Source organism: Pseudophryne corroboree (assembly GCF_028390025.1).
Source record: "Pseudophryne corroboree isolate aPseCor3 chromosome 3 unlocalized genomic scaffold, aPseCor3.hap2 SUPER_3_unloc_58, whole genome shotgun sequence".
NCBI classification, from domain to species: domain Eukaryota; kingdom Metazoa; phylum Chordata; class Amphibia; order Anura; family Myobatrachidae; genus Pseudophryne; species Pseudophryne corroboree.
The window spans coordinates 185,371-211,917 of record NW_026967550.1 but is presented as its reverse complement, the minus strand read 5'-3'; the positions used below and the strand labels follow the sequence as shown (position 1 = coordinate 211,917).

Here is a 26,547-nt window from a genome sequence, read left to right as displayed (position 1 = left end):
TCCCCCTTGGGGGGCGCAGAGTTGGAAGGTTTTCGGGACGCCTGGGCCAAAACATCACCAGAAGTCTGGGTCAACCAGATATTTCCCAGGGTTACAGGATAGTTACAAGAGCGTCCACACAGTCCATTTATTTGCAGCGCGAGGGCCTAGGTGCCCATTGCGAGCAGTAGCGTTACAGGAGGCAACTTCAAAGACTCCTGCATACAAAGGGTTAAGTCGCCAGTCCCGGATCCTTAATGAGGAACGGGATTTTATTCAAAACTTTTGGTAGTGCAAAATACCTTCATATCCCGATTTGGACCCCTCACCAAGCTTACTTAAGATTTGCACCTGTGTGGGATCACTACCGAATCAGGGCCCTGCCATTCGGTCTATCATCATCCCCAAGAATCTTTATAAAGATCATAGCAATAGTGGTGACAGGATTGAGACAGGGGTCATGATCATACCTTATCTAGACGATCTACTGATCAAGGCCTCATCTCAGAAACAGCTGATAAAGGATGCTCAGACAGCTCATCAATTTCTCATTCAACATGGGTGGATTGTGAACTTCCAGAAATCCAACCACATGCCAACTCCACGGATTCATTTCCTCGATCTCATCTTGGACACGATACAATTAAGAGTATTCCTACCAGAGAACTAGATCCAGGATCCACAGAGGTTAGTGGCTCAGGTACTAAAGGACACAGACGGGTTCTCTACACCTCTGTGCTACTTCTAAAGAAGAGGGTGGCGTCATTCGCAGCTGGAGGACTTCATTCCTGACCATTCCAGATGAAACTCATTGCTCAGGGAGCAGCTTCGCACTGGCTTCTACATTGAATAATCCAGCTTCCACCACGCATACGAACCTACTTGATTTGGTGGTCGTTGCACAAGAATCTCGCAGCAGGCAAGAGATTCGGCATTTGGGATTGGAGGATCCTGACAACGGACGCCAGTCTCAGAGGTTGGGGTGCCGTCCTAGTGGAACAAATTCCTAACGGTTTGCAGATTCAAGATGTAATAAATCCAGTCAGTTATTGTGGGTTTAGAACATGGAGGGGTCATGTTATCCATGGACATAAAGGATGGACGTTACAGGAGAGCAGCCTACCCATAAACATTCTCGAACTGAGAGCAGTTTACAATGTGCTTCTCTTAGACCTAGTCATGGGTGAATACTTAAAGATACAGTCGGACAATGTCACGATGACGGCTTACATAAACCATAAAGGAGGAACAAAGAGCAGGATGGCGTTAAAGGAAGCCACAAAGATCTTTTTGTTGGCAGAAAGGCGAAACATCATCCTCTCGGCAGTGTTCATTCCAGGTGTGGAAAACTGGGAAGCAGATTATCTCAGCCGCCAGGACATGCATCCGGGAGAGTGGTGCCTACATCCACGGATTTTCGAAATGGTGGTGAGGAGATGGGGTCTATCTCAAGTCGATCTAATGGCGTCTTGGCAAAACCATCAGCTGCCTAGATATGTGTCCAGGACAAAAGATCCAGCAGCAGAAGGAGTGGACGCATTAACACTTCCTTGGTGTTACAGGAGGGTTTACATTTTTCCACCTTTCCCACTCACACCCAGGGTTCTGAAATGGTTGAAACGAGAACGAGTGTGGGCATTTCTAATTGCACTAGATTAGCCCCACAAGAGTTGGTACTCAGACCTGTGAGGGTTACTAGTGGAAGATACTTGGCGGTTACCTCAGAGGGAGGACCTGCTATCTCAGGGACTGTTCCAACACCCACACCTGCACAGGCTACATTTAACGGCGTGGCTATTGAAACCCGGATCTTAAGAAACAGAAGGATACCAAGAACGGCCATTCCTACAATGTTTGCCGCTAGGAAGCCGGTCACAGCCATGCACTACTACAGGATTTGGAAGAGGTACATGGATTTATGTCAAGAATGTGGGTGGAATTCGATGATCTTCCACTTATCCAGACTTCTACTTTTCCTTCAGGCCGGTCTAGATGTAGGACTGAGGCTGGGCCCTCTGAAGGTTCAAATTTCGTTTCTCTCTATACTATTTCAACAAGCGGTTAGCATTCTTGCCAGAGGTTCAAACCTTTTTACAGGGGGTTCTGAGGATACAACCCCCTTTTCGTCCTACCACTACGCCATGGGACTTAAATTTGGTGTTGGAATTTTTGAGATCTTCAACTTTTGAGCCGTTAGCAAGAACAGACCTGAAATATCTCTTTTGGAAGGTCCCGTTATTGATTGCCTTGGTTTCGGCCAGGCGGGTTTCTGAGTTGGGAGCCTTATCGTGTAAGAGTCCTTTGAATGTTTCATGAGGATAGGGCAGAACTCCGTACAAGAGCAGGTTTCCTTCCTAAGGTTGGTTTCACGTAAACCAGCCAATTGTGGTCCCATCTTTTCAGGGTCTCGCAGATGGGGAAGTGTCCTTGGATGTTGTCCGAGCTTTAAGGGTATATGTACAAGTTACGTCGTCCTTCAGAAAGTCGGACCATTGTTTGTTCTTTATGATGGGCCAAAGAAGGGTTGCCAGCATCTAAGCAGCCTTTGTCTATAGCTTATATTTCCTGTGGCAAACAGGTTACGGTTCAGACGGGTGCTCATACCACCAGATCAGTGGGTGCCTCATGGGCGGCTGCCCGATGTGTTTCCACTACTCAACAGACAAAGAGGAGGGGGTGCAAATCCCCTCCCTTAAATTCCCTTCCGCACACTGAAAATTACCCTGTAACCATACCTGAACCTATCTGGTAATAAAATTCAGAGAATTAGTCACAAATGTTTGCAAACACATGTTTAGCTGCTGAGCCACGTCATGCCTTCTCTGATACAGCAGTCCTAACCTACATAATAGCAGTGCCCACATAGGGCCATGTAATTTGTCATAGTAGGCCTCATGATAAAGGCTATTACTAAAACACTTCCAGACAGAGAGCTAACTTACCCGGGAGCCACCCCCAGGATCTCCCATTGGCACTACAAGGAACAGCATGTCTTCCAAATGCTGCTCCCATTCAATTCCACTACTCAACTTTGCTGAGCGGCGACGTGGTCCTCAGCCCACACGTTCATGAAATTTGACAAGTTTGATACCTTTGGGTCCGGAGACTGTAAGTTCGGACGTTTTTTTGTGAGCATTCTTGTTAACTTAATTGCAAATAAAATATAACCTTTAAGAAATATTCACTAAAAATTCATATAAATTGATCCTACTTAATTAAAAGAAAGATTACTATTGACTGAATTGTCTTACTATCAGTATTATATCAATCAGGGTGAAAAATATTTTATTTAGAAGAAATATATTCATATGTGTAATACTTTACCATCTAGAACACTTCCAGACAGCCGTGGGCTCTCCCTATTGTTTCCTGTAAATAGAATCAGTTACATGTGCATGGTATCCACACACACACCTTATTCATTATCATTTTCAGAAGGGAGACGCTGAGGCTTATATATACTGTCTATGTATGGTAGTTATCTCTTCCATACCTACTATACATAGACAGGAAAACTATGTATATAGGAAACTATAGGTCAGTAAGACAATACAGAAGAAACTATAGGTCAGCAAGACAATACAGAAGGAAACTATAGGTCAGTAAAACATTACAGAAGAAACTATAGGTCAGTAAGACATTACAGAAGGAAACTATAGGTCAGTAAAACAATACAGAAGAAACTATAGGTCAGTAAGACTACAGTAAGCCACGATACGTCAGTAAGACAATACAGTAAGAAACTATAGGTCAGTAAGACAATACAATAGGAAACTATAGGTCAGTAAGACAATACAGTATGAAACTAGGTCAGTAAGACAATACAGTCAGAAACTATAGGTTAGTAAGACAATACAGTAAGACAATATGGAAGGAAACTATAGGTCAGTAAGACAATACAGAAGGAAACTATAGGTCAGTAAGACAATACAGTAAGACAATATGGAAGGAAACTATAGGTCAGTAAGACAATACAGAAGGAAACTATAGGTCAGTAAGACCATGCAGTGAGAATAGTGGGGATGGCAGTAGTGAATGAAAGGGGGGAGGAGTAGGGGGTAGGGAAAGAGCAGCCGGCAAGAGTATTAACATGGGTATTAAAAAAGTTTTTACCAAAACACTAATAACGATTATGGGTCACCGTTGCTGCATAAAGAGAATGATGCCCCCTAGCACAGGGGGAAATACTGATCTTAATTGTATGTATGTAAACGCTAGAAGCCTTACAGGAAAAATGGGGTAACTAGAAATCCTTGCAGCAAGCAAACAGTATAATACTATAGGCATTACTGAAACTTGGTGCGAAGAATCTCATTATTGGACAGTCAATCTAGAGGGTTATACGCTGCTCAGGAGAGACAGACTAAATAAACGGGGTGTCTATATGTCTATATGTAAAGCCGTTATTAAAACCTTATATATGGGAAGATATTCAAGAGTGGACTGTAAATACTGTTGAAACGTTATGGGTAGAAATTGCATGCGGGGTTAAAACAATAAAAAAGTTATTGGGGTTATGCTACAGGCCGCCTGGTATTAATGTGTCTGATGAGGAATTGTTACTGAAGCAAATTGAAAGAGCAGCAGGAGTAGGAGACATAGGGGTATATGCAATTGCGGTCGAATTCCCGAAATTGGCGAAAAACTGGACTTTTTCGCCCCCCAAAAAAAATCGTCAATGCAATTCAGAATTTTCCGTCAAAAAAAGAGTTTCAAAATTCGATTTTTTTGAAATTCGACTTTTGTCAAATTCGACTTTTCTGCAATGGTACAAATGCTGCAATTCGACAAAAGTATATTCAACTGAAGTTTGGAAATTCGCCAACAGTGCTTTTAGACAGTAAATTCGTCAATTTCAATCCGCCACACTTTGGTGGGTGAAACTAATAAAAAAAATGTAAAACATGTTTTTTTTGGTGTTTTTTTTTTTTTTGGTGATAGCATATCTATTTATATTAGAAGGGATTAGGTAATTGGTTAGTCTGTTTTGGAGGCACAAGTATTATTTATATATTTTGTAAAATAATATTTTTTTTTTTTTTTAGATGGAATGGTAAAATCCCGGAAAAAAATGGCATGGGGTCCCCCCTCCAAAGCATAACCAGCCTCGGGCTCTTCGAGCTGGTCCTGGTTCTAAAAATCCGGGGGGAAATTGGACAGGGGATCCCCCGTATTTTTAAAACCAGCACCGGGCTCTGCGCCTGGTGCTGGTGCAAAAAATACGGGGGACAAAAAGAGTAGGGGTCCCCCGTATTTTTTACACCAGCATCCGGCTCCACTAGCTGGACAGATAATGCCACAGCCGGGGGTCACTTTTATACAGTGCCCTGCGGCCGTGGCATTAAATATCCAACTAGTCACCCCTGGCTGGGGTACCCTGGGGGAGTGGGGACCCCTTCAATCAAGGGGTCCCCCCCCCCCGGCCACCCAAGGGCCAGGGGTGAAGCCCGAGGCTGTCCCCCCCATCCAAGGGCTGCGGATGGTAGGCTGATAGCCTTGAGAATTGTGAAAGAATATTGTTTTTTCCAGTAGTACTACAAGTCCCCGCAAGCTGATACTTGGAGAACCACACGTACCAGCATGCGGGAGAAAAACAGGCCCGCTGGTACCTGTAGTTCTACTGGAAAAAAATACCCAAATAAAAACAGGAGACACACACCTTGATAGTAAAACTTTATTACACAACTGCCGACACATACATACTTACCTATGTTGACCCGCCGACTGCCACAGTCTCCGTCGATCCGGGGTACCTGTGAAAAAAATTAGACACAGCACCACACATGCGACTACAAAAAGGATATCCTGGAGTTAGAAAAGGTTGAGAGGTGGGTGACCAAACTAATTAAGGGCATGGAGACTCTGGAATACGAGGAAATGCTTGCAAGACTAGACATGTTTACACTGGGAAAGAGGAGACTAAGGGGGTAATTCTGAGTTGATCGCAGCAGAAAGTTTGTTAGCAATTGGGCAAAACCATGTGCACTGCAGGTGGGGCAGATGTAACATGTGCAGAGAGAGTTAGATTTGGGTGGGTTATATTGTGTCTGTGCAGGGTAAATACTGGCTGCTTTATTTTTACACTGCAATTTAGATTTCAGTTTTAATACACCCCATCCAAATCTAACTCTCTCTGCACATGTTATATCTCCCCCCCCCCTGCAGTGCACATGGTTTTGCCCAATTGCTAACAAACTTTCTGCTACGATCAACTCAGAATTAGGCCCTAAGAGGGGACATGATCAACATCTACAATTATATAAGGGGACAATACACGGAGCTTGCGCGGGACCTGTGTTTGGTAAGATCAGCACAGAGGACACGTGGACACTTTCTTAGGTTAGAGGAGAGAAAATTCTGCACAAAGCGGGGAAATGTTTTTTTCGCGGTAAGGACAATACGTGTTTGGAATTCCCTGCCTGAGAGTTATAATGGTGGACTCGGTCAACACCTTTAAGAATGGGTTGGATAAATTCCTAATGGATAATGAAATTCAGGATTATGGTGCGTAGTAACGCACTATAGTTATTATAAAAAAAAGGAATAAACACAACGGCTGACATCAGCATCAGACTAAATTTAGTCCAAAAATAATACTGCACAGGAAACCACAAATAGGTTGAACTCGATGGACAAATTGTCTTTTCTCTTACGTCCTAGAGGATGCTGGGGTCCATATTACTACCATGGGGTATAGAAGGGTCCAGCAGGAGCCACTGGCACTTTAAGAGTTTAATAGTGTGGGCTGGCTCCTCCCTCTATGCCCCTCCTACCAGACTCAGTTTAGAAAATGTGCCCGGAGGAGCCGGTCACAGCTAGGGGGGCTCTACAGAGCTTTCTTAGTAAAAGTTTTTCTTAGAGTTTTTATTTTACAGGGAGGCTGCTGGCAACAGTCTCCCTGCATCGAGGGACTGAGGGGGGGGGAGCAGTGTCCGCCCTGCGGGGTCTGAGCCACTGTCTCCGCTGACTGGACACTGAGCTCCAGAGGGGATAGATTGCTCCCGGCCACAGGGGAACGCTCACCCCAGCAGCATGCCGCCACCCCCTTGCAGAGCTGAAGTGTGGCGCTGAGTCACCGTCCCCCCCTAACAAGCAGGGAGTCGGTGTGAAGATGGCGGCTACAGGGTAGGAGCGCAGTATTAACTGTGCTCCCGGACGGCTCAGCGGTACATAGGTGCGGTGCTGTGAGGGGCACCCTGAGCCAGCGCCTGACCCTACACTGACCAATCCAGCCTGTCGGGAATCTGCGGATCTCAGCCAGCACACAAAACCTCAGGCCAAGTGGAAGTTCAGTCCCTCCAGTGCAACTCCAGCTATCTGTACGGTACCAGGGGGTGTAGAAGGGGGGGAGGCTGTGTAAGACTGTGTCTCCTATTAAGGGACACAGTCAGCGCTGGTTTGGGGTCTCCCTATACCTGTAATAGCGCTGTGCGTGGGTGGGCTCCAATCTCTGCGTCTCTCTGCCATTTTTTTGGGGGGGGGGACTCTGTCTGCCAGTACCCTGTGTGTATGTTGGGTGATTGGTGTGTAACAGCAAACATGTCTAGAGACTCTGTCTCATATGCTGCAGAGAATATATCTTCTCAGGAAGATCCCATCCCATGTAGTCAGGATTGCACTGTTGTAGCGCAGATCCCAGCTAGAGAACTGGAGTGGTTAGCCTCTCTTAGGGGAACTATTCCTCAGATTTCTGAGAGGGTTACAAGAACTGAGCATGCAACTCAGGTATTACAATCCTCTATGGTTGTATGGTCTGATACTGCTCTCTCAGGGTCCCCTGCGGTACATTCTCACAAACGTGTGCTTTCCAAGATTATGCAGGATGACACAGACACCGATTCTGACACTGCAGACGGTGACGGGGATGTATCGTGGGGGACGCAGTTGATGATTGAGGCCGTACGGGATGTGTTGCGTATTTCGGACACTCCTCCTGAGCAGGTAGAGGAGGCCTTTTTCACGGACAGTAAGAAGTCCCTCTCACCTTTCCAGCATCTAAGGAATGAAATGCTATATTTGAAAAGGCCTGGGAAAATCCAGTGAAAAAATTACAGATCCCTAAGAAGGGTCTTGGCTGCTTTTCCATTCCCAGAGGATGATAGAATGAAATGGGAGTCTCCACCTATAGTGGTCGCCTCTGTTTCCAGGCTGTCAAAATAAGTGGTTTTACCAGTCCCGGGTTCTACCACATTGAAGGACCCGGCTGATCGCAAGGTGGATGCTACGCTCAAATCCATATATACGGCTTCAGGGGCTATACTGCGGCCTACTATTGCCTGTGCATGGATTTCTAAAGCTATAGCCAGGTGTTCAATCACTCTGCAGGAGGACTTGACTACAATGGATAAAGGTGACGTTGATTTATTCTTGCGTAACATTCAGGATTCTGCAGCGTTCCTGGTAGATTCCAAGAAGGACCTGGGTTCCACGGCTGCGGGGATCTCCTCCATGTCTGTCTCGGCTCGCAGGTGTCCTAGGCTGCGCCAATGGTCTGCAGACGCAGAATCCAGGAAAAGCGTGGAGGGCCTACCCTACACAGGTCAGGCTTTATTTGGGGAGGCGCTGGATGCATGGATTGCCACGGCTACCGTGGGTAAGTCTCCTTTTCTCCCCTCAGCTGCACCGGCTACGAAGAAGCCTTTTACACCAGTCACGTCACAGGCCTTTCGTCCCGCGAGGCCTAGAAAGAACAAGCCTTCTCACACCTTCTTCAGAGGTGGTTGTGCTATAGGAAAAAAGCCTGCTCCTGCAGGTTCCCAGGACCAGAAGCCTGCTTCTGGTACCCTCAAGTCCTCCGCATGACGGTGGACTGCACAGCCTGGAGGAAGGTCAGGTGGGAGCAAGACTCTGACATTTCAGCCATGTCTGGGTGTAGTCTGGCCTGGACCCTTTGATATAGGATATAGTGTCCAGGGGGTACAGACTGGCGTTTCAAACTCTCCCACCTCACCGTTTCTTTAAATCAGGCTTACCGGCTTTGCCAGCAGACAGAGCTATTCTTCTGGAAGCTATCCGAAAATTGGTAGTGTGCGAGGTTATTGTTCCAGTACCGCCTCATCGGTGGAACAGGGGTTACTATTCGAACCTTTTCGTGGTACCGACGCCGGAAGGTTCTGTATGGCCAATTCTGAACTTGGGGATGTGGATGTCCTTGTCCACCTAGGGACAAATAAATCTGGCAAATGCTGAACTCATTGCCGTAAAAGATGAATTTAGGAAGTTAGGGACTGCTCTGAAGCAGGTGGCAACCACTGTATCTTTTTCAGAAGTATTGACAGTACACCGAGGGGAAGACAGAACTCATCGCATCAGAAAATTCAATGTTTGGCTGAGGACATGGTGCAATGAGGAGAGATTTGGATTTATAGGCCAAAGTCACACCATCTGGCAAGATAGCAGCTTATACAAAAGTGACGGCCTGCACCCATCTTCAAGAGGAACAAGAATACTAACTGAACAGTTTGGATGCTTCATCAAGAACTATTTAAACTAACAAAGGGGGGCAGTGAACCAAACAGGAATAACACAGAGGTATTGTTTCTGCAGGCAAAGGGAATAGGAAGCATATCCACAGCAACTGAAGATAATGCAGATCAAAACCAAATAAAAATAGGTAGAGAGAAGAACATAGCTAGGAAAAGAAAAAGCACAAACAAAACTTATGTGTGCAAATGCTAGGAGCTTAGGAAATAAAATCCCAGAACTAATTGCAATAATGACAAGGGATGATCTAGACATTGGGGCAATTACAGAGTCATGGTACAATGAAAATCATGACTGGGACATAGCTATACTGGGATATACTTTATTTAGGAAGGACAGAATTGGAAAAATCGGAGGAGGGGTAGCAATGTATGTAAAAAAAAAAAAGCATAAATACTACATTAATACAAGTATTGAAGAAAAAACGGAGGCCCTTTGGGTGACCATAGGAACAGGGGAAAAGTCGATTATTCGTATTGGCGTGATATACAGGCCACCAGGTCAGGAAGAGGAACTCGACAAGAACCTATTGCAGGACATAACTAAAATGGCATTAAAAGGAGAGGTAATAATCATGGGAGACTTTAATCTTCCTGATTTAAACTGGGAGGTGTCTGTTGCTTGTTCCACTAGAAGTAGGGACATTTTAAATTCCTTTCAGGGAGCATCCCTCCACCAATTGGTGAGGGACCCACTCGGAAAGAAGCAATATTAGACTTAATACTTAAATGGAGACAGAATATCGGACGTAAAAGTGGGTGAAAACCTGGGATCCAGTGATCATCAAGCAGTATGGTTCAGCATAAAGACAGAGTATGACTCAAACCATACAAAAACAAAGGTGTTGGATTTTAGGAAGGCTGATTTTGTAGGGATGGGAAAATTTGTAAGTGATTCTTTGGCAGCGTGGACGAACTTGGAAACAGTGCAGGAGAGGTGTGAAACATTAAAATGTGCAATATTAAAGGCAACAGACCTTTGTATCAAAAGTGTTAGGAAAAACACAAGGAAAAGGAAGCCAGTGTGGTTTGCGAAAGAAATAGCAAATATTGGCCCTCATTCCGAGTTGTTCGCTCGCAAGGCGAATGTAGCAGAGTTACACACGCTAAGCCTACGCCTACTGGGAGTGTATCTTAGCTTCTTAAATGTGCGACCGATGTATTCGCAATATTGCGATTACAAACTACTTAGCAGTTTCTGAGTAGCTTCAGACTTACTCTGCCTGTGCGATCAGTTCAGTGCTTGTCGGTCCTGGTTGACGTCATAAACACACCCAGCGTTCGCCCTGGCACTCCCACCGTTTCTCCGGCCACTCCTGCGTTTTTTCCGGAAACGGTAGCGTTTCCAGCCACACGCCCCTAAAACGCCGTGCTTCCGCCCAGTAACACCCATTTCCTGTCAATCACAATGCGATCGCCGGAGCGATGAAAAAGCCGTGAGTAAAAATACTTTCTACATTGTAAAATTACTTGGCGCAGTCGCAGTGCGAACATTGCGCATGCGCACTAAGCGGATTCTCACTGCGATGCGATGAAAAACACCGAGCGAACAACTCGGAATGAGGGCCATTGTGAGAGCAAAAAAGATGGCTTTTAGGAAATATAAGCAGACACAGAATAATGAAGACAAAGATATATATCTTGTTAGACAGAAGGAGACTAAGAAGGTAATCAGAAGTGCAAAGTCACAAGCTGAGGAGAAAATGGCCCAGTCAGTGGGTAAAGGAGGCAAAACTTTTTTTTAGGTATATAAGCGAAAGGATAAAAACAAAAGGTGGAATTATAAAACTAAAGACAGAGACTGGGGGGTAAATTTACTAAGCTCCCGATTTTGACCGAGATGACGTTTTTTCTTCAAAGTGTCATCTCGGTAATTTACTAAACTCAAATCACGGCAGTGATGAGGGCATTCGTAATATTTTGAAGTCCTAGGTAAAAAATCACGAATGAATACACCATCGGTCAAAACGCGGCTGTTTAAGTATGAATCTCGGTCATTTACTATGAAGTGCAAAGCAAAAAAAAAACAAACACTGCCGTGAAAAATTACAACTCGTAAAAAAGTGCTAAAAAAAACAGACCTTTTTTTTTCCCCCGTGATTAGATAGGCATGCACGGATCCATGAGATCCGTGCATGTATATCAGTGGGTAGGGGTGGGAAAGTGCTTATTTTTTCAAAAAAAATTGCGTGGGGTCCCCCCTCCTAAGCATAACCAGCCTCGGGCTCTTTGAGCCGATCCTGGTTGCAAAAATATGGGGGGAAAAATGACAGGGGTTCCCCCATATTTAAGCAACCAGCATCGGGCTCTGCGCCTGGTCCTGGTCCCAAAAATACGGGGGACAAAAAGAGTAGGGGTCCCCCATATTTTTAAAACCAGCACCGGGCTCCACTAGCTGGACAGATAATGCCACAGCCGGGGGTCACTTTTATATAGTGCCCTGCGGCCGTGGCATCAAAAATCCAACTAGTCACCCCTGGCCGGGGTACCCTGGGGGAGTGGGGACCCCTTCAATCAAGGGGTCCCCCACCCAGCCACCCAAGGGCCAGGGGTGAAGCCCGAGGCTGTCCCCCCCCATCCAATGGGCTGCGGATGGGGGGGCTGATAGCCTTTGTTGTTAAAGAAAAGATATTGTTTTTAGTAGCAGTACTACAAGTCCAGCAAGCCTCCCCCACATGCTGGTACTTGGAGAACCACAAGTACCAGCATGCGGCGGAAAAACGGGCCCGCTGGTACCTGTAGTACTACTACTAAAAAAATACCCAAAAAAACACAAGACACACACACCGTGAAAGTATAATTTTATTACATACATACACACATACATACATACTTACCTTAAGTTCCCACGCAGGTCGGTCCTCTTCTCCAGTAGAATCCAAGGGGTACCTGTTGAAGAAATTATACTCACGAGATCCAGGGGTCCAGGCTCCTCGGGGAATCCAGGTGTAATCCACGTACTTGAAAAAAATAGCAAAACGGTGTCCCGACCACGAACTGAAAGGGGACCCATGTTTGCACATGGGTCACCTTTCCACGAATGCCAGAAACCCACTTTGACTTCTGTCTAAGTGGGTTTCTTCAGCCAATCAGGGAGCGCCACGTTGTAGCACTCTCCTGATCAGCTGTGTGCTCCTGTCCTCACTGACAGGCAGCACACGGCAGTGTTACAATGTAGCGCCTATGCGCTACATTGTAACCAATGCTGGGAACTTTCTGCCCTGCGGTTGACCTAAAGTGACGTCACCGCTGAGCAGAAAGTTCCCAGCATTGGTTACAATGTAGCGCATAGGCGCTACATTGTAACACTGCCGTCTGCTGCCTGTCAGTGAGGACAGGAGCACACAGCTGATCAGGAGAGTGCTACAACGTGGCGCTCCCTGATTGGCTGAAGAAACCCACTTAGACAGAAGTCAAAGTGGGTTTCTGGCATTCGTGGAAAGGTGACCCATGTGCAAACATGGGTCCCCTTTCAGTTCGTGGTCGGGACACCGTTTTGCTATTTTTTTCAAGTACGTGGATTACACCTGGATTCCCCGAGGAGCCTGGACCCCTGGATCTCGTGAGTATAATTTCTTCAACAGGTACCCCTTGGATTCTACTGGAGAAGAGGACCGACCTGCGTGGGAACTTAAGGTAAGTATGTATGTATGTGTGTATGTATGTAATAAAATTATACTTTCACGGTGTGTGTGTCTTGTGTTTTTTTGGGTATTTTTTTAGTAGTAGTACTACAGGTACCAGCGGGCCCGTTTTTCCGCCGCATGCTGGTACTTGTGGTTCTCCAAGTACCAGCATGCGGGGGAGGCTTGCTGGGACTTGTAGTACTGCTACTAAAAACAATATCTTTTCTTTAACAACAAAGGCTATCAGCCCCCCCCATCCGCAGCCCATTGGATGGGGGGGGACAGCCTCGGGCTTCACCCCTGGCCCTTGGGTGGCTGGGGGGGGGACCCCTTGATTGAAGGGGTCCCCACTCCCCCAGGGTACCCCGGCCAGGGGTGACTAGTTGGATTTTTGATGCCACGGCCGCAGGGCACTATATAAAAGTGACCCCCGGCTGTGGCATTATCTGTCCAGCTAGTGGAGCCCGGTGCTGGTTTTAAAAATACGGGGGACCCCTACTCTTTTTGTCCCCCGTATTTTTGGGACCAGGACCAGGCGCAGAGCCCGATGCTGGTTGCTTAAATATGGGGGAACCCCTGTCATTTTTTCCCCCATATTTTTGCAACCAGGATCGGCTCAAAGAGCCCGAGGCTGGTTATGCTTAGGAGGGGGGACCCCACGCATTTTTATTTTAAGATTTTACAGTGTTTAATTAAAAAAAAAAAAAAAATGAACCCCAGCACGGATCACACAGATCCGGCCGAGATTAATTGTAAAAAAGTCGGCAGTGTTTTGCTAATCACTGCCGTAAAAAAAAAAAAAAACGAATGACATCGACATCGGAACAAAAGAAAAACCCGAATACGACAGCTTAGTAAATTAGTCGTAATAAATTCAAAAAGTTGCAGTTTTACACTTTCGATGTCATTCGTAATTGAACTTTGACCTTTTTCGGAAAAATACGAATGTTAGTAAATTTACCCCTGGGAGTCTTGTTGAGGGAGACAATGTAATAGCAGATCATTTTAATGATTATTTTTGCTCAGTATTCGCTATTGAAAGAGAAGGGAAGGGGCCACAGTTAAGTTGCAGGGATATTCAGGAAAATGAAACAAGTACATTTACAGAGGAGAAGGTCCTAACAGAACTCTCAAAGCTGAAAGTGGACAAATCTATGGGGCCAGATGGGATACATCCAAGGATACTAAAAGAACTTAGAAGTGCTGGTAGCACCATTGACATAATTATTCAACCAGTCATTAGCTACAGGAGTAATTCCAGAAGACTGGAAAAGAGCAAATGTAGTCCCACTGCACAAAAGTGGAAGCAAGGAAGAGGCAAACAACTACAGACCAGTGAGTCTTACATCTGTAGTAGGGAAATTGATGGAAACACTCTTAAAAGGAAAACTTGTGGATTATCTCAAATCCGGCAATTTACAGGATCCCAAACAATGGACTCACTGGGGGGAGATCATGTCAAACAAATCTTATTGACTTTTTTGACTGTGTGACTAAAGTGATGGATAAAGGTGGAGCCATGGATATAGTTTATCTAGACTTTAGTAAGGCTTTTGACACTGTTCCACATCGCAGACTGCTAAATAAACTTGAAAGTTTGGGATTGGATATTAGGATTATTGAATGTATAAGATCTTGGTTGAAGGATAGAAAACAGAGAGTTGTGGTAAATGTAGTGCATTCACAGGAGGGAAATGTTACCAGTGGAGAACCCCAGGGATCTGTACTTGGGCCAGTGCTTTTTAATGTCTTTATTGGTGACATTGCAAATGGCATTAAAGGGAAAGTATGCCTTTTTGCAGATGACACAAAGGTATGCAACAGGGTAGACACACCAGGTGGGGTAAAACAAACGATTGAGGATCTAGGTAGACTAGAGGAATGGTCAAGAGTGTGGCAATTACAGTTTAATGCCAAAAAATGCAAAATCATACACTTGGGTCTCAAAAATACAAGGGCTAAATATAGTATTAATAGCACTATACTGGAAACTACTGAGGAGGAAAGGGATCTACGAGTCACTATTTCAGATGACTTAAAGGCAGGTAAGCAATGTAACAAAGCAATCAGGAAGGCTATTCAGATGCTTGGCTGCATTGGGAGAGGAATCAGCAGCAGAAAGAAAGAAGTAATAATGCCACTGTATAGGTCATTGGTACGGCCTCATCTAGAATACTGTGTTCAATTCTGGAGGCCATATCTTCAAAAGGATATTAATACATTAGAAACTGTACAAAGGAGGGCAACTAAAATGGTGCATGGCCTACATCACAAAACATACCCAGAAAGACTAAGAAATCTCAATATGTATAGTTTGGAGCAGAGAAGGGAAAGGGGGGACATGATAGAAACTTTCAAATATATCAAGGGTTTTAACAAAGTCCAGGAGGGAAACATTCTCCAAATGAAGAGAAGCAATAGGACACGAGGACATGCACTGAGACTGGAGGGGGGGAGGTTCAGGGGAAATTTGCGGAAAAATTATTTCACAGAAAGGGTAGTGGACAAGTGGAATAGCCTCCCATCAGAGGTGGTAGAGGCTAAGACAGTAGAGCAATTTAAACATGCATGGGATAGACATAAGGATATCCTTACAAAGAAATAAGGATCAAATAAGGTTAGAGATAAAAATAATGTAATAAAAAATGGGACAGACTGATGGGCCAAGTGGTTCTTATCTACCAACAAATTCTATGTTTAAAGTCTTTGACCCCTTATCTCAGGGAGTTCAAGCTGTCATCTCAGGACTGACAGAGGGGGAATTCCTGGTGTCCCTGGACATCAAGGATGCGTACCTCCACATTCCCATTTGGTCGCCGCATGAGGCTTATCTCAGGTTTGCACTGTTAAACGATCACTATCTGTTTCAACCGAGGGTCTTCACCAAGGTGATGGCAGAGATGATGGTTCTCCTCAGCAAGCAGGGGGTGAACATAATTCCATATCTGGACGATCTCCTGATCAAGGTTTCGTCCAGGGAGAAGTTATTAAGATCCATTGTTCTCACGACACTCTGCTCAAGGAGCACGGTTGGATACTGAAACTTCCAAAGTCTCACCTGGAACCAACAAGGAGCCTGTCTTTCCTGGGAATGATCCTCGACACGGAGGTGCAGAGGGTGTTTCTACCGGTGGAAAAAGCATTGGTGATTCAAACAATGGTCCGGGGTGTCTTGAAGCCTTCCCGGGTATCGGTTCATCAGTGCATCTGCCTTCTGGGGAAGATGGTTGCCTCCACGAGGCTCTGCAGCATGGAAGGTTTCATGCTCGATCCTTTCAGATGGATCTCTTGGACCAGTGGTCGGGATTTCACCTACATATGCACCAGAGGATACGTCTGTCACCATGAGCCAGGATTTTGCTCCTCTGGTGGCTACAACTACCACACCTTCTGGAAGGCCGAAGGGTCGGGGTTCAGGACTGGATTTTTCTAACCACGGATGCAAGTCTAAGAGGTTGGGGAGCGGTCGCTCAGGGAGAAACCTTCCAAGGAAGGTGTTCGTATCAAGAATCTCTTCTCCCAATAAACATCCTGGAGCTAAGGGCCGTGTACAATGGCCTTCTTCAAGCAGCACACCACTTACAGGATCGAGCTGTTCAGGTGCAGTTGGACAATGTGACAACAGTGGCCTACATAAACCAACAAGGTGGAACAAAGAGCAGGGCTGCAATGTCAGAGGTGTCAAGAATCCTCCTCTGGGCAGAAAGGCACGCAGTGGCGATGTCTGCAATCTTTATTCCGGGAGTAGACAACTGGGAAGCAGACTTCCTCAGCAGACACTATCTCTATCCAGGAGAGAGGGGCCTCCACCTTGAGGTGTTCGATGAGGTAACCTGATTGGTGGCGGTACCTCACTTAGACATGATGGCCTCCCATCTCAACAAGAAGCTGTGGAGGTACTGTTCCAGGTCGAGAGACCCGCAGGCATTGGCAGTGGACACACTGGTAACACCGTGGGTGTTCACGTCAGTGTATGTGTTCCCCCCACTTCCTCTGATTCCAAGAGTTCTTCAACTTGTAAGAAGAACAAAGGTTTTGGCAATCCTCATTGCTCGGGACAGACCAAGGAGGGGTTGGTATGCGTATCTGCTGGATCTTCTGTTGGAAGATCCATGGCCCTTACTTCTTCGGGAGGATCGGTCCCGCGAGCTCTGATTGGCTCACGGGCAGCGCTGACTTGAACAAAGGCACCTGTACCCGCCGGAGACTGAGGGGAAGGAGAGGCGCAGGCTGCACTCTCCTCCCCTCACATCAGCGGTGGTGCGGGGAGCAGCAGAGGCAGGGAGGGAAGAGGAGCGGCGGCCCGTCGGTGTGGGTACGGCATACCCACGGCTAAATTCTTAAGGGTACGCCGTTCCTGCCCGTACCCGCATACTTGCACCGCTGCTCATAACTCACTGGTAACAGGGTGTTATAAGTATAGGGGGATGTATTTTGGGATGATGTTAATGTATTACTTAATTCAGTAGAAGGTTATAAAAAAAGTTTCTAGTAGCGCTGGTATGTGGCTGGTTCATACTTCTGTATTGATCTGATTATTCTCTGAGGTAAATGTTGCAGACCGTCTTGGTATGAGGGTGAAAGTTCACATTATCAGTCTAAAGAGTATATCAGAGGATGTGGACTGTATGAATTCCTGTCCTATTAATCTGATAAATCAGTATACAAACTGTGTATCTGTGTATGTGTAACATTACAGTATATCATGTCTATAAGGAAAATATATATATATATACGTCAGTCAATGCAGAATGTAATTCAGCTATTGCTTCATGTCAGTAAGACAGGACGGTATCATGTCTCCTGGTCCCCATGATGAGGATTTACAGAAGTTAAGTTTATAATTTCTCAGTTGAATGATATATTTATACAATTTGAAAACTTCTTTAGACCCCTCATGTCCCTCGAAGCGTGCTTTTACACGTATAATGCAAGTCGTCAGATGTCGACACGGGGACGTGAGAGGGGATCTGTAGACAGAATGCTATCCTAGCAAAGTGTATTCAAACTATGATGCAAACTTCGGGGAAGAGTTAGAAATCGCTGTTACACTCCTGTACAGGAGATGAGAGATTATTTTACTATAAATACGAAGCCTGTGATAACATCCCCTATTTCTGATGATATGTTTGAACACACCTGGAAAATCCCAGGCACATAAGTCCTGATTCTTAAGGGTATTTTCACGGCTTAGCCGTGTCCTGAAAAGGATAAGACATATTGGGGGATTTCTCCTGTGGTGCACACCGCTGTGTCCAGATTATCAGATTACTATTACCTGACCCGTCCCCGGTTCAGCATCACTGAAAGAACAGGCTGGCCGCATACTTGAGCCTACACTCCCATTTATATACTCGGACAGTAAAACTGTCTTCAGGCCACCTATTGTGGGTGCATGGGTTTCCAGTACTATTGGAAAGTATGCAGTACCTCTGTTAGAATTTTATATATGTATATAAATGTTCGATTGGTAGGGATGCTCTTTTCTTGACCCTAGGGGCCGGATAACGGTAAGGTCCCGAGGTCCCCGCCTTTTTTTCAGGAAAGGAGGGGCAGGAACAGAATATGACATCTGTTCCACCTACTATTTTCGCATGACGCTTCCCCCTGGAAGTCCACTCAGGTGGGAGACAGGGATCCGCTACGGGTATGCATTACCTACGGTCGCAAGTCAATGACTTAACTGGCTCCCACCTGGCGGAATTATCAAAAGAAATTTGGAAACTAAATCTCTGATTTCCATTTGGAAAGGCAGTCTCTACGACTGGCGGGGCTAGGCCCGCTTCCCACTTGACCTTTGCTTCATACCTACATATGGTTGGCAATGCGACACTGTTAGATCAGTTCCGGAGGTTCTTAGGCCTCTCGTAGTTGCAGAGGATCCTTGTCCAGATGTTCACATCTTCCCTAATCCCATAATATCTCACAGCACTGCTGTGGCGTAATTTAACGATTCCAGAACGAGTTCTTCTAGCGAAATCTCTAGGACAAGTGTTCAAAGCACATCTTGGGATGTAACAGTGAGCACGCCGTTGAGCTTCCACCTAGATTTCATTCCCTGAAAAGGGGTAAAATGGTTCCATCTACTCGAGGAACGCAGGTTCAGAAGTCGGACCTGGATCCTCCTCTCTCAGGAGAAAGTTTGACAGACATTCGCGCAAGGGGAGAACTTCCACGACTTGTCTGACTTCTTCGCACAAGCATTCTGTAACGAAGGTCGGACTGACATAGTTTACGTCAAAAAACTAAAACATTTGGTACGTTCCTCTGTAGGGTGGAACGAATGTTTTATCTCAAAATAAAGTTTTGAACACTGGATTCCAGAACAAACCCACATTCAGTGGCAGTCAGCCCTCTGTTGGTTCCAGGGGCGTTTAGTCAGTGGAGGTGTTCTCTCCAGTTACACTTAATGGAACATAAAATCTAGCGTCCCTCATTGCCCTGGGACGGCCAAGGAGAGCTTGTTTTCAGGCTCTCAGGTTACTTCCTAAGGTTTGAAGGCTTCCGCATCATCAAAAGGACCTGCGTATGCAGGGGTCAGTTCTTAATAAACTCTTACTTACCGCATATCAGTTTGATGATATGGAAGTTGTGCGGCTGATATTAGCTCGGAATGGTATTCCGAGCAAAGTCATCCCTATGCTATTCAGGCAGGGGATGGAGTCACGTCAAGACTTTACCATAGTTATTGGAGGAAAGATGTCTTGGTGTACGTCCAAGAAACTTCCTTTAGTGGGGTTCCACTTAGGTCTTTTCCTTCTCTTTCCACAGTCCCGTGTGGTTGTGGGCCTACGATTAGGCTTGCTCAAGGTTCAGTTTTCGGCCTTGTTTGTTTTTTCTTCCGGAAACCATTGGCTGCGTTTCCTGCGGTGCAGACTTTCTTGAAAGGGATTCTGTGGATACAGCCTCTTTTTTTTTGTGTGCCTCCTACGGAGCCATAGGATGTTGCTGTTATGTTACAAGTCCTGCATTCAGATTCATTGAACCTTTATGAGCGGCAGAATTTCAGTTTCTTACATGAAAGCTGATCACTTTGTTAGCATTGACATCCGCAAGGCGGGTGTTGGAATGTGGGGCCTTATCCCACAAGAGCCCTCTTTGTTTTTTCATGAATTTTGAGTTGCACTAAGGACGCGTCAACAATTCCTTCCAAGGGTTGTGTCGGTTTCTCATATCAACCAACCTGTTGTGGTGTCAGTGGCTACTGACATTTCTACTTCAGTAAGTCCTTGGACGTGGTCCGGGCTTTGAAGGTATATGTGAAGAGCATTGATCCCGATTAAAATTGGGTGTGCTGCTTCTAAGCAGACTATTTCTCGCTGGATCGAATGTACTATTCAGCATGTTTTCTGCGGCAGGTTTGCCGGAACCTAAATCGGTAAAGCATCACTCTACTCGTATAGTGGGCTCTTTCTGGACATCTGCCCGAGGTGTCTCGGCACTACAAATTTGCTGAGCAGTTGCGTGGGCAGGATCAAACGCATTTGCTAAATTCTACAAGTTTGATACTTTAGCCTCTGATGACCTCCAGTTGGGTCAATTAGTTTGCAGGGTACATCAGCACTTTCCCTCCCCTAGTGGGAGCTTTGGTATAGGCCCCATGGTCTTTGATGCATCCCCAACATCCTCTAGGAAATAAGAGAAAATAGGATTTTAATATACCTACCGGTAAATCCTTTTCTCGTAGTCCATAGAGGATGTTGGGCGCCCGCCCAGTGCTGATATTTTCCTGCACGGTTGTTACTTGTTCAGTAATGGCAGCATTTGTTGCCACTCTTTGGTCATGTATACTGACATGTTTTCATTGAGTTACATGTGGTTGCATGTTATAAATTCAGTGTGATTTGGTGAAATCTCACCACACAATTTTGTAGTATCCTCTCTCGAGGTTGTCCATCTCCTCGGGCACAGTCCCTAAACTGAGGTCTGGAGGAGTGGCATAGAGGGAGGAGCCAACCTACACTATTCAAATTTTATAGTGCCCAAGGCTCCACAGGACCCGTCTATACCCCATGGTCTTTGATGCATCCCCAACATCCTCTACGGACTACGAAAAAAGGATTTACCGGTAGGTATATTAAAATCCTATTATTATTGCGCAAACAGGACAGCACTTTCTCTTCTTTGCTGTTTTATTATTGCAAAGCCCATGTCACCTGTAGTAATCCCACATGAGCGTTCATGTCACCTCTAGTAATCCCATATGAGCGCCCATGTCACCTCTAGTAATCCCACATGAGCGTCCATGTCACCTCTAGTAATCCCACATGAGCGTCCATGTAACCTCTAGTAATCCCACATGAGCATCCATGTCCACTCTAGCAATCCCACATGAGCGTCCGTGTCACCTCTAGTAATCCCACATGAGCGTCCGTGTCACCTCTAGTAATCCCACATGAACGTCCATGTCACCTCTAGTAATCCCACATGAGCGTCCATGTCACCTCTAGTAATCCCACATGAGCGTCCATGTCACCTCTAGTAATCCCACATGAGCGCCCATGTCACCTCTAGTAAACCTACGAGCGCCCATGTCACCTCTAGTAATCCCACATGAGCGTCCATGTCACCTCTAGTAATCCCACATGAGCGTCCATGTCACCTCTAGTAGTCCCACATGAGCGTCCATGTCATAGAAACATAGAATTTGACGGCAGATAAGAACCACTTGGCCCATCTAGTCTGCCCCCTTTTTTTTTTTTTACATTATTTTTATCTCTAACCTTGTTTGATCCTTATTTCTTTGTAAGGATATCCTTTGTCTATCCCATGCATGTTTAAATTGCTCTACTGTCTTAGCCTTTACCACCTCCGATGGGAGGCTATTCCACTTGTCAACTACCGTTTCTGTGAAGTAATTTTCCCGCAAATTTCCACTGAACCCCCCCCCCTCCAGTCTCAGTGCATGTCCCCGTGTCCTATTGCTTCTCTTCATTTGGAGAATGTTTCCCTCCTGGATTTTGTTAAAACCCTTGGTATATTTGAAAGTTTTCTATCAAGTCCCCCCTTTCCCTTCTCTGCTCCAAACTATACATATTGAGATTTCTTAGTCTTTCTGGGTATGTTTTGTGATGTAGGCCATGCACCATTTTAGTTGCCCTTCTTTGTACAGTTTCTAATGTATTAATATCCTTTTGAAGATATGGCCTCCAGAATTGAACACTGTATTCTAGATGAGGCCGTAGCAATGACCTATACAATGGCATTATTACTTATTTATTTCTGCTGCTGATTCCTCTCCCAATGCAGCCAAGCATCTGACTAGCCTTCCTCATTGCTTTGTTACATTGCTTACCTACCTTTAAGTCATCTGAAATAGTGACTCCTAGATCCCTTTCCTCCTCAGTAGTTTCCAGTATAGTGCCATTAATACTATATTTAGCCTTTGGATTTTTGAGACCCAAATGCATGATTTTGCATTTGTCACCTCTAGTACTCCCACATGAGCGTCCATGTCACCTCTAGTATTCCCACATGAGCGTTCAGTGTTGATCAAGCTCCAGTCTAAGCATCCTAGCTTTTTTTTGTTTTTTAATAAACATAAAAGCAATGATTTCAGGTAAAACATGTCAGTTATAGAATTATATATTGTGTCCTGTAACACCCTGTGTATTGTCTATTCATTTTATATATTAATGTATTTTATTTCCAGCAGATGGGCACACAAGCAGGAACATCTCAGAAGGACATCTAATGTTATCCCTGGATTCTGAAATAACCGATAACGACAGTAGACAGGATTCTCCAGGAGCTAACCCCATTACCCCAATTATACATCCAGCTCTATCAGCTGGTCTCTCTGATCCTGGGAAATGTTCTCCTGATCACTCTGATATTGGTGCATCTGTTACAGCTCTGACAGTAGATACAGTGTTTCCCTGTTCTATAGATGCCAAATGTTTTACACAGAACACAAAGCGTATTACCAATCAGACAGCTAAGGCAGGTGAGAGTCCATTTCCATGTTCTGAGTGTGGGAAATGTTTTACATATAAATCATATCTTGTTAGACATGAGAGAAGTCACACAGGTGAGAAGCCATATTCCTGTTCTGAGTGTGGGATATGTTTTACACAGAAATCAGCTCTTGTTATACATCAGAGAAGTCACACAGGTGAGAAGCCGTATTCCTGTTCTGAGTGTGGGAAATGTTTTGCACTGAAATCACATCTTGTTCCACATCAGAGAAGTCACACAGGTGAGAAGCCATTTTCCTGTTCTGAGTGTGGGAAATGTTTTGCACACAAATCATATTTTGTTATACATCAGAGAAGTCACACAGGTGAGATGCCATTTTCCTGTTCTGAGTGTGGGAAATGTTTTGCACACAAATCATATTTTGTTATACATCAGAGAAGTCACACAGGTGAGATGCCATTTTCCTGTTCTGAGTGTGGGAAATGTTTTTCATCGACATCACATCTTGGAAGACATCAGAGGAGTCACACAGGTGAGAAGCCATTTTCCTGTTCTGAGTGTGGGAAATGTTTTTCATCGACATCACATCTTGTTATACATCAGAGAAGTCACACAGGTGAGAAGCCATATTCCTGTTCTGAGTGTGGGATATGTTTTACACAGAAATCAGCTCTTGTTAGACATGAGAGAAGTCACACAGGGGAGAAGCCGTATTCCTGTTCTGAGTGTGGGAAATGTTTTGCACACAAATCACATTTAGTTATACATCAGAGAAGTCACACGGGTGAGAAGCCATTTTCCTGTTCTGAGTGTGGGAAATGTTTTTTATCGACATCACATCTTGTTATACATCAGAGAAGTCACACAGGTGAGATGCCATTTTCCTGTTCTGAGTGTGGGAAATGTTTTGCACACAAATCATATTTTGTTATACATCAGAGAAGTCACACAGGTGAGATGCCATTTTCCTGTTCTGAGTGTGGGAAATGTTTTTCATCGACATCACATCTTGTTAGACATCAGAGGAGTCACACAGGTGAGAAGCCATTTTCCTGTTCTGAGTGTGGGAAATGTTTTTCATCGACATCACATCTTGTTAGACATCAGAGGAGTCACACAGGTGAGAAGCCATTTTCCTGTTCTCAGTGTGGGAAATGTTTTGCACGGAAATCAGTTCTTGTTAAACATCAGCGATTTCACAGATGAGAAGCCATTTTCATGCTGTGAGAGAAATAAATCTGCTCTTGTTGAACATATTAGACATTACCCAAGTACGGAACCATTTACATCTTCTGGAGTATAATTATCACTGCCGTCCAATGTTCCTCAAGGGTGAATCCGATCTCTTATGCTTTATAAAATATACATGCTACCACTGGGTGATATAATCAGACGTCATGGCCTGGTCTACCACTGCTATGCAGATTGCCTGCTTTTTGCACCATGTACTGAGAACCTAATACCAATCCTAAATGGTTGTCTAGCTGAGCGCCTGGGGTTGATGATGCCAGTTGGCTGTGACTCAGTCTTTGTGAAACATAATAGAAGCTCACCAACAAAGGACAAGACTACAGCTTTACCAACCATCTGGATTTTTGCTTTGGTGTTCAGAATTGCAAAATACTAAACATGTGCTGAATCTTTGTGTTGTCCTGGTATGTGGCTGACACAGACATCAGGTATCTGCCACATACTAATCCTAATTCTTCCATCTGTGGACCATAGCCAGAATCAAGCACTTGATTCCCTCAGAAGTTCATAGACTACTGCAATGCCATCTACCTGGGTTACCCAGCAAAAGAATTACAGAGCTTGCAGCTAGTACAGAATGCAGCAGCCAAGCTGTTACCTAACCAGCTCATTCCTGCCACATAACACCCATTCTCTACTCCCTTCACTGGCTGCCTGTAAGATGACAAATATATTTCATAATTGGCTAACTGACCTTCCCAGCCCAACATTACATGGTCCAAGGTACTAGAAGCAGCTTCTGCCTCCTTACTGCCCTGCTTGCTTGCTTGCTTCTACAGATGGACTGTTACCAGCAGTACCAAGAATCTCCTGTCATTCATTTATGGGTTGAATGTTTAGCTTTGACCATGGAACTCACTGCCTTGCACAGTCCAAGAGGCCTCCACTCTAGAGACCTTCACAAACAGACTGATGACTGTTACTCACGCTTTTCATTAATGTACCTCTATTTACTTCCTAAATAATACATCCCAAATGCTTAGGTCTTTCTTCTGCTGTTTATTTTGTATCTTGTGCTTTATGTAAATGTGAATGTCTAATACCAGTTTGCACAATCTGTATTGCTGCACGACAATATGGCGGCCATTGGAACGTGTTTTCACTTCTTCTAGTTTGCCTAACTTGTTGCAGACACTCATCTTGATCAGGAGTGTCGAGTGTTTTCTGATACAAGATCCTGTCCATATATACCCTGTACATTATCATGTGCTTTAGAGTCACCCGGGTTCCATCTGCGGTGGTTTGTTGTATGTTACATCTATATGGTGCGGATACTCCCTGTATGATTTCATAATAAAGCTTTTGTTTGCATCTAATTATTACATTAAAGCTTTTATTTTTTATTCTGTTTTATATTCCCGTCTGAGTAATTACGCCATAATGTCTAATCTCGGAGTGGACCCCAGAAGATGTAAAGAAACCGTGAAAATTTTCCATCATTCTGTTTCGTGTAAGCATACAGGTAAGTGATGGCACGGTGGACACTGCAGAAATAAAAAACTCAGCCTTTATCCTGCTTAAAAAAATTACAAAGCCCGTAAATCAAGCTTGGTTGGACAAGACAGAATCCACATTAATGGTGGCACATCATATAGGCTGAGGACCCATGCTGCTGAGATATATGGCATAACTCCCTCTTTTCCCACAAAACCTTCCCTTCACCAATCACAATGTCCACCATTGCCCCTTCAGAAGGGTCACAACTTTCCTTTGCTTTTTCCACCTACTCCACAGAGCCCAGGACCATCTCCATGACCATTTCATGTTTATCTGGAGGCCTGGCATCTGGGAGGTTCATGGCCTGAGATGACCACAGAACTGCCAGGTAGTGGGCAACAAGGATCCACAGCCCCTGAGGAACTGGAGAGTCCAAAGATCGACCCTGCATGAGGTAAAGAAGGGTCAAACACAGGGTCTGTCTTACCAATTTCCTTCCTAAGAGCTGCTCTTTACCCAGTTTGGTACCTGTGGGATCCCACTCCAATTTTCCTTGAGAGTCCTTCAATAATCCCTTCTACACCTACCAGTTCCTTCCCCTTCCAACCACTCCTTTTTAAGCGTTTCACCACCTACTGTGTGAGTCCCATCCAACTACTCCATTCCTTGACTCATTGGTGTAGCAACCCCCTTCTCCCCCCCACACCCACCACACTGCTACACTGCAGTCAAGCTGTGAGGCTTGCTGCTAGCAGTACTCACTACTCAGCACACACACTCACATCATGATGCAACAGCTGTGCCATGTCACAACTGAGGGCCTGAGCTGACGGGAGGAAGCCTCAGTTGTAGGG

At 45.0% G+C, this 26,547-nt stretch overlaps 1 protein-coding gene across 1 annotated transcript in view; it reads left to right on the top strand.

Annotated features, from left to right (window-relative positions):
* LOC134984480 (oocyte zinc finger protein XlCOF22-like) overlaps positions 1-25,533 on the top strand; it is a 45,830-nt gene extending 20,297 nt beyond the window's left edge. The window contains exon 2 of the mRNA XM_063950049.1: positions 22,740-25,533. Coding sequence (XP_063806119.1) covers positions 22,740-24,211 — 1,472 coding nt within the window. The 3' untranslated portion in view covers positions 24,212-25,533. The remainder of the gene's footprint in view (positions 1-22,739) is intronic.
* Positions 25,534-26,547: the final 1,014 nt, after the last annotated feature.